This window comes from Vipera ursinii (assembly GCF_947247035.1).
Source record: "Vipera ursinii genome assembly, chromosome: 1".
In the NCBI taxonomy this organism is placed as follows: Eukaryota; Metazoa; Chordata; class Lepidosauria; order Squamata; family Viperidae; genus Vipera; species Vipera ursinii.
This window is the reverse complement of record NC_139512.1, coordinates 54,327,185-54,335,847: the sequence shown is the minus strand read 5'-3', so window position 1 is coordinate 54,335,847 and position 8,663 is coordinate 54,327,185. Positions and strand designations below refer to the sequence as shown.

Genomic DNA, 8,663 nt, shown 5'->3' with positions numbered 1-8,663 from the left:
AACTCGCTTCTGCATTATTATTTTTTACAGAGCAGCAAAAATACCAAAGGCAATAAGGAATGTCGGTGATAATTATAATTTATTAGACGCTTCTTAGGAAATATATTTAAAGCCAAATATATCTACATAAGTAGCAAAGAAGGGAGGGAGGGAGAGACAGTGAGGAAGGAAGGAAGGAAGGAAGGAAGGAAGGAAGGAAGGAAGGAAGGAGCATCAAGAAAGACTAAACTGCCCCAAATGTCAAGGTTCTGTGGAGATCCATCTTTAAAAGTGACTTTCCCCCCGTAAAATTAAAAAGAAAAACAAAAAGCTTTGATTTGTTTGATAGATCCTCGCTCCACATATATTTTAAAAATCAACAAAATATTCGGGTTGCTAAAAACTATGGGTTTAGCTACAAGTTCGTGAGCTGATGTTAAGGCGCCAAAGTGTTGCTGCGTTTCCTTCCCTTTCCCGCGTCGGGGGGGGGGGGGGGCTTCGTGTCTACACAGACCTGCCGATGTTAACTTTCCGGAAGGAGGGGAGGAAAGCCCACCCTTCACCCCCAACGTTTGTATATGTACATACAAGGGTCCAGTGGAGCTTCCAGGTCAGCCGAGAAGGCCCACGGTCCCGAATGGCTTCCAATGCCCTCAACTTCTCCGGACGACCTTCGTCGGCAGCCATTGCCAGAGCAGAGTCTTTTTTTTTCTCCGCCTGAGACCAAAGCCAACGCCCCCATCCTCTCCGCTCCGCTCCTCTCCGAAACAAACAAACAAACAAACAAACAAGGGGAAAGTCAAGGGAGGGCCTGGAGGGAGGCAGGGGGCAGGTCTGCTCGTTCGGGAAGAAAGGGGAAGCGGGCGCCGGCCGAAGGCGGGGCCGGCCGGTCCTTTTCACCAGGTCCTGCCATAAAGCAAGGTGGAGCAGGACATGGCCGTCCCGTAGTCCGAGGTGGAGGAGTTCAGGTGCGACAAGGCGGACACCTGGCTCTGCAGGGCGGAGGGGCTGCTGCCCGCGTGCTGGCCCAGGTCTGGCGATTGGCCGGCACTACTGGCCTGGTGGCTCGGATGTTGTCCCAGGCTGGCCCCGTTGGAGGCCACGGTGATGGCGGTGGCCGCCGCCTGTTGTTGCTGGTGGTGGCCCTGCAGCGCAGTGGAGGGCGCGTTGGAGCCCGCTTGGCACGGCTTGCCGTCTTTGACCAGGACCGGCACGGCCACTCGGCGGGGTGACTGCTGCTGCTGCTGCTGCTGCTGCTGGCAAGAGGCGCCCTCCTGCTGCTGCATCTGCTGCTGGGCTGCCTTGTCCTTGGCCTGGCGCTTCATCTTGTAGCGGTGGTTCTGGAACCAGATCTTGACCTGGGTGGGCGTCAGGTGGATCATGCTGGCCAGGTGCTCCCGCTCCGGCGCCGACAGGTACTTCTGCTGCTTGAAGCGCCTCTCCAGTTCGTACACCTGGGCCTGCGAGAAGAGGACGCGGCGTTTCCGCCGAGGTGCGCTCTGCAGCGGAGCCATGCTCTTGCTCACGTCGCTCAGCGAGCCCAGGCCCCCCATGCCGCCCATGTTCATGCCAGACGAAGGGCCCATGAAGCGGGAGACTGCAATCGAGAAGAGCCAGACAGGCAGAGTTAGTCGCCCGCTGGCCAGGCCGGCTGAAAGTTTTTTTTTCCCACCTCCGAATCCAGGAAGCCCCAAACCTTTCCGCCCCCCCCCCCGCCCAGAAAATGAACCACGCTTGCCGGGTGGCCAGACATTTTCTTTCTTTAAAAAAAGCCTAAGTACAAATAACAAGCCGAGAGCAAACCAAACAAGAACGGCCACGAGTTTCTTAAGAACCTGCAGATAATCGTTTTCTGATGTAATGTGGGAGCTTTTCCGTGAAGTTTAAATCAAATCACCCAAATGTGTCCAGGCCCTAAGCATCGCCACTGAAAAACCCTGCGAGAAGGAGATCTGGAGAGAAGATTTTTTTTAAAGGGTGGTGGGGGGGAGGAAGGGCTGATGTAGACACATTTAACGATACTGTCCTTACCCGTTGCTTCAGCCGATGCATTTGCCTCCCAGAGAGACCCGGCTCAGAATCCTAAGCTTTATGCTGAGTAATCAATTGAGCGTTCCTCCCCTGTCTCCTCACTTACAAAGTCCTACGCTAGTGCTCCTATTGATTCTGTCGGCCTTGTTCTGAAGTTGGTACAATATTCCCACTGTAGACAAAGGCCGGAGGCCCAATGTATTTCTCAGAATTTATCGGTGTGCTTTCCGCTCCCCGAAACGCCTCATCTGAACTCCTCCACAGCCCCGAATTTAGTTTCCCCGCTCAGCCTTGCTACGCCGAGGCACCGCCGATTTCCCTCGCTTTTTCACCGTTTAATTCCCTTGACCGCTAGCCGCTTTTGCGAACGCGCGAACCCCTCTCCTTCTCCCCTCTCTGAGGGCGATGAAATTTTGGCACGAGGTCTGCCCATCCCCCGTGGCAGCAGAAGCCGCGCTACGGCCTTCAAAGTCTGCAAGCGCCCTCAGTGAGGCGGCCCAAGGGCGCAGAAGAAGGGAAGGTGTGCCGAAGGAGGGGAGGCAACCCGGAGCCAATTTTGGGAAAGTGGAGCCAATCTCCCGAGCCCCTCTTCGCCGACCGCCGCTCTGACCGCTACCCCACACTGTCTCACCTGTCTGAGGCCGCGCCGCGATCCCTCCCTGAAGCGGGGAAGGGGTTTGGGGGGGGGAGCCGCGAGCACTTACTTGTAGAGAAGCGGGGATCCGGGTTGGTTCCATACCATCCAGTGGCGGAAGCGCTGTTCCTCATGGTGTCCTGGTAGGGCGGGAGGTCGCCCATGTTGCCGTTGCAATAGCCGCCCATGGCGGTGTGGGACAGCTGGGGGACCCCGGCGGCTGCCATGTGGTAGGCGGCGGTGACCGTCCCGTTATGGCCCATGGGGTGCTGCTGCATGGCCGGCTGTGCCACCTGGGATTGCCTGTACGCTGCCAGAGGAGCCCCCAAGTTACTCCCCTCCATGGCCACTTTCTTGTAGCTTTCCTCCAAGGGGCTCAAGATGTCAGACACTGAGAAAGGAGTCGTATGCTTTGGGCTCATCGACATGATTCGGCGGCTGGGGGGAGAGGAGGGGAAAAGAAGGGAAAGGGGAGGCAAAACTCTCTCACTCACTCTCACTCTCTCTCCTTTTCTTTTGCTTTTTTTTTTTGCCAAATATTCTGCTGGGTTGCTTCCACGCCGATCTTGTCGGATGAACACGTAACGGAGTGGACCAAGTCCGCCTTAATTGGATGGAGTGGAGGCTCAGCGCTGCCTTTCGTTTGTTTTAGCCAGACGCCAGGTTTTAGGCTGCCACCAGAGGCGGGGCGTAGGCTCTAAAGCAACAAGACAATAGATCCCCGCATCTTGCCCAAGATAATTAGCGTGCATGCTGATGACAAGGTAAACACCTTTTAAGTTTTTTTTTTACTTCTCAGGATTTGCTCTGCGTTTTCTACGCCTCTTAAGAAATAGGTTAGTCTTTTCACACAAAAAATAATAAATTTATGCCTTCCCTCAAACGGAACCGATTTTGTTCCTTTATTTATTTCCGGGAAGATGGAAGGGGAGGGGGGAAATCTAACCCTTAGACTATCCCCAAGAAGGGATATAAAAAAGATCCCAAGGGCTTAACGGATTCAATTCACATTTTTTTTTCTTTGCTTGCTTCCCCCCCCCAGCACCCCACCCGTGGTTAAGTCTGGAAAGCAAACCAGTTCCAATACCGACCTCTCCCTCTATAACCCCCCCCCGCGCGCGCCACTGCGAGCCCCCCCCTCCACGCGCTTCCGCCCTACCAGTCCTCTTCCTCCTCCTCCTCCCTCCGTCTGAACGAGGAAGGTCAGGACTGAAGAACTGGATCGAGCCTCCCCCCCTCGCCCCCGCCCTCGCCCCCGCCTCCCTTTAGAAAGCCCGGAGGGAGAGAAAAGAACAGTTCCCGTTCAGACAGTGCCAAGTTGGCCGCAAGGCGGTCCCGGGCCAGACCTCGGACGACTTCTCCCGGGAGAGGCGCTGGCTTTCCTAGAGCAAACTACTTGTGCCTTCTCAGGGCTGCTTAGGAGGCGTCAGCTGCCGCCGTGCCTCTCGGAAGCTTCTCCGTCCGACCCTCGCAGCGCCTTCGTTCCCCCGCCCGCCCGCCCGCCCGCCCGCCCGCCACTCCGCGCTTTGCCAAATATATGTTCTCTCTCCAGACATGCAATCACCTGATCCTATCGCCGCGCGTGTTACTCTCAAACAGGAAGAAGCTGGAAGTTTGGGGAAAAACGTGTCAGGCAAATTGTATAAGAACGGCGGGGCTGCTGGAAAACACATTTAAGGCTAAGAGGCCGTTTGTCCTTTTCCCATCGGCGCCGTGTCACGCACTCCTTCGGGCCACCTCGAAAGCTTAAAAGCGGCGTTTACGCCAGACTTACGAATCCGAGACGCCAGGCCGAGACCCTTGGGTCATTTTCCACCCCCCTCCGCCCCGCGCCGCCGTTCCCCCCCCCCCCGGCCAGGGGAGAATTATGTCCTTCTTTCCTAAGATTTCGCTAAGTCCAGCTGCGGCCACCTTGATGTCTAGAGAAAACCGTGAGTCCAAGTTGGCGGCGCTGTGGCGGAGGTCTTAATCCAGCCCCGGTCCATCAGCGAGTCAAGGTGCAGAGGCAGAATCCCGGTCTCGTTGGAGGCCTCGCCGACTCCTCTCCCCCCTCCCCCCCCGTCGCGAGTGGGGCAGGCGCGGATTGGGCTGGACCCTTATTCATGCCTGGAAGCACCCAAGGCGGCTTGGTTGCCTTGTGTTACCCGCCGCCGCCGCCGCCGCCGCGCCTCCTTGTTCCAAAGCTATTTTACGATGTGCGCATTTCTTATTCTTCTCCCTGGGAAACGGAGTGGGTGGGAAAAGGGAAAGGTAGCGGGGAGGGGAGTGAGACAGATTTTCTGCATCCATGCCTGGCGCGTTATTGGTACCTAATTTAATAAAGCAATTCTCCGAAACGTGGGGGGGGGGAGAGAGAGAGAGAGAGAGAGAAAGACAGCTAAGGGGCAGTTAACCCGATTATTTTAAAGCTTCAAGCGTTTAGTAATTGCCGCTGGTAAATCTGTTGGCATGATACTACGGGCTTGGGCTTTTCAAAATCATTTAAGCAAGCTGGCCTATAAATAAAAATAAATAAATAAATAAACGCCAAAGTGCACTTTTGCTGCTACCCGGGAATAACTAAATATCTTTATATCTAAAGTGGCTTGCGTAAAAGGCCGGCCGCTTTGTCGCCGACTCCATATCGGCGCGTAAAGATCCTTTGGCTCCCATTTGAAAGGCCCTCGTGGAGGAGGCAAGAAAACGCTCAGGAGCGAAGTTAATGCCCGGCTGAGCGTTCGCGTCCTTCAAGTAGAAGCCGGCGCCTTAATTAGGCTTCGGGGCTGAGCGAGAGGTGAGCTCTGGCCCGCCAATGTAACGGCGGCCACTTTGGAGGCGTTCTTCCCCTGGAACCACCCCGCCCGCCGCTTCCGGACAGCCGCTGGAAAAGAGCGCCGCCGAATCAATGGGAGCGACTTCCGAAGTCGAGGCGCACCCGGGGCTGCTGGGTTAGGCTAGGGAGAACTTCTGGGCGCTTGTCGAGAAAGAAGTTTCGCTCAGGGGACGGCATGCAAGTAACAGGGCGTCCCAACCAGGTTCCGTGAACGGTGAGCCCGTTTTCTTTAGTGGGGCTTCCCTCCCTGGAAGTTGGTTTCTCTCGGGCTGCAGCGGACTTCACAGCCGCGGATGAAGCTTTGCGTCTGTCGGGCTGGCTAGTGTTTTTTGGTTTCCTTGCAGGAAACTTTACAACTTACTTCTAATCTGACCTGAATCCAAAGATCTCCGTTATAAAGCCGATGCTTGGGCGGCGGCGGCGGCGGCGGTATTTAGTTTTCTAGGGGATATTATTTTGTAAGAATGTATTTGTAGGAGCTCTTTAATCGGATGGATTAAAACAATTTAGTCACCTAAGAAATTAAGAACTTTTGTTTTCCTTTCAGTTATTTCGCAGGTTGACGATTTCAGGACTGTCTCATTAAGGCAAATAAAAATTTAAAATCCCCCAAACAAAAACTAATAGGAAGATAATAGAATTTATGCTACTATTATTGGTGATGAAGCAGATCTGTATCATTGACAGAAATTCGAACTGAGGTAGAAAAGTTACTTATATTAATAGCATATTTAATCACTTTAATACCTACTAATACACAGAGATTATACAAGGTTATCTTCAGTATATGCACCTCAATACAAATTTATATATATCTTCAGCATATGCATCTCAATACAAATTATATATTTGTATTATTTATGTTAACACAAACTCATCTTAATGTACACTAATTGCATAATCAAAATACAGTAAAATGTTAATCATTTCTATAATACTCTAATAGTAGGTCAAAGTAATAATACTTAGCAGTAGATATAAGTATATATTAGCGGTGGGTTTTTGTACTGTTTTATTTATATATAAAAAAGAAGAAAGAAAAACAAAAACAAAAACACACTTTTTAATCATACCCAGGTGTTTCCCACACACACACACACAAAACAGGGCTTCTGTATTTATGCCATATAAGAACAAAGAATTTCCAATGTTTTCAAAACTTTTTTCTTTTCCCTCTGCATTTTCTTTGGAGTATTGATTAGACTGGAAATTTGGTCCTAGAATATGTTCCGTCCCCTAGGTGAGGTTTAGCTAATTATTAATACGTTTTTATGAAATTTGAGCCAGTTCTACTCTTCCATTTGGATTCACACATCTTCACCGGAATGTACTTATTTTGACTAAAATGATCAAACTATCGCCATCGATCCTCCAAAATCGAACAGTCACACAGCCATTCAAATATACAGCAGTGGCGGGACAGAATTATTTTGAATGTTAAAATCACAATCAAGGAGATGAGTTTCATCCTAATCAATCAAGCTGATCTCCAAATCAAGTCAGGCAAAAGTGTTTGAATTTCATTTTTGTATTTTCAGTTATTTGCTACAGTGCTTACTTGTACGGGTAAGTGCTTTGATTTGAAGAGAATTTGATTTCCAGCTAAGAGAGCATAGACTGTTCAGCAAAAGCCTATTGATTTCCCTTGATGGGAAGATGCAAGAATCATTTATTCTGAAGTCGACAGGTCACTCCAGCTGCCTTTCCTTGGGGCAGCCCGTATAGTGGCTTCAGCAAAGTACATCAACTGCTCTCACTGCGAGACGGGCGAGCGTCTCGGGTGGAATTAACTTCCACGGAAAGGAGTCTGTGGATGAATGTTGCTTCTAGGAGGTGATTTTGGGTAATAAGCCAATCTCCTTCGGCGCCCTCCTCCCGATCTCCCAATTCAGCCAGCCAGATCGTGTCCTTCGGAAGGAAGACAGACATACATAAAGCAAGCGGGTGTTTACAAAGCTGAAGATTGACTGGATCTCCCTCTGCGCATCTCCCGCGAAACCCTGGGCTGGCTTCAGCTGCCCCGGTTGTCTACGGGTTGGGTTGATGGTGCAGGTGAAGGATGCGAAGAAGCAGGGTGAAAAGAGATGCAAGAGGCGGAAGGAGAACGGAAGAGCTGAGGGGCGAAGGGTGCGTTTGGCCTGCTTCAAAGGCGCCCACCTCCCCGCCGGCCGCCCCAGGCTCTGCCTTTGAGAACAGGTTGGATCTGCCGCCCAGAGCCTCCAGGGCCAGCTCTTCAAGAGCCCCGGGTGCCCAAACTCAGCTACGACCGGTGCCCCACCCAAGCCTGAAGCACGCAGGAAGAAGACAAGCGCCCACCAGGCGTTGCCTTCCAAGCCCCGCCGGCCCGACGCTCTGCCAAGGGAAGGAGAAAACCTGCCCAGCGCCAGGCGCCATCAACTTCTCTGCATTTGGGGCAATTCCTTCGCAGCTGGGGTGGGGGGGGGAAAGAAAGGAAGCTCGAACTATTTCCCCCCCCCCCCCTCGCCCCATCCCCTAAAACTTAGCGGGGAAACGGTCACTTCGGTAGCCTTTTAGTTATACAGTACCCGATCTTTGAAATGTCTGGGTTGCTTTCTTCAAAGGTGTTGGTGGACGGTCCTCCTCCGCACGGCTGCGAACGAAGGCCCGCAGTCCCAGATCTCGGGAGGACTCGGGAAATTCGGGAAGTTTCCTTCAGGAAATCCGAATCCAAGGAAGGGGCAGCTCTGTCCATTCCCGTCTCTAAGAAAAGAAGGACAAGTCCGGGGCGTGAATGTGGCACCCAAATAAATTCACTCAAGATGGCGTCCTAAATTAAGCACCGCTTAAGTGCTTTGCTCCAACGGCTTCATGAATTTTGCCCTTAATGTTGTCGTCCCAGGGCATTTGTTCTTCCTCCCCCTTTTTTCTCTTTGCAAGACAATTCTGGTTGGGATTTCAAGAAGGACACCATCCCAGTTTAGGATAATTTTAGACCTTCGCCTTATTGGGGAAGGGGGTTGGGGGGGGGTTGGAGGCAGAGTCCCTTTGAATCTTCAGAATTGTGCGGTGACTAGTGGGGCAGGAAAAATGTTTCATTAAAAAAACATTAGCACTGACATCTATAAAATATTTTCCGAAATAAGGAAAAGTCCTACAAAAATGGCAGAACGAATCAGTTCCTTTGCAATCCTTCCCCCTCCAGATTGTTAGCCCTACAGATCTGCTCTGAGGTTCAGTCCTGTCCCA

General features: G+C 52.0%; 1 protein-coding gene across 1 annotated transcript; it reads right to left on the bottom strand.

Moving 5' to 3' along the window:
• Positions 1-875: 875 nt before the first annotated feature.
• On the bottom strand, positions 876-3,115 carry NKX2-1 (NK2 homeobox 1; the record flags this gene model as incomplete). The annotated part of the gene is made up of 2 exons (XM_083350853.1): positions 2,715-3,115; positions 876-1,576 (listed from the first exon to the last, which is right to left on the bottom strand). Exons 1-2 carry the CDS (start codon positions 3,070-3,072, stop codon positions 876-878), a joined length of 1,059 nt encoding a protein of 352 aa, XP_083206979.1. The 5' UTR covers positions 3,073-3,115.
• Between the last annotated feature and the right edge of the window lie 5,548 nt (positions 3,116-8,663).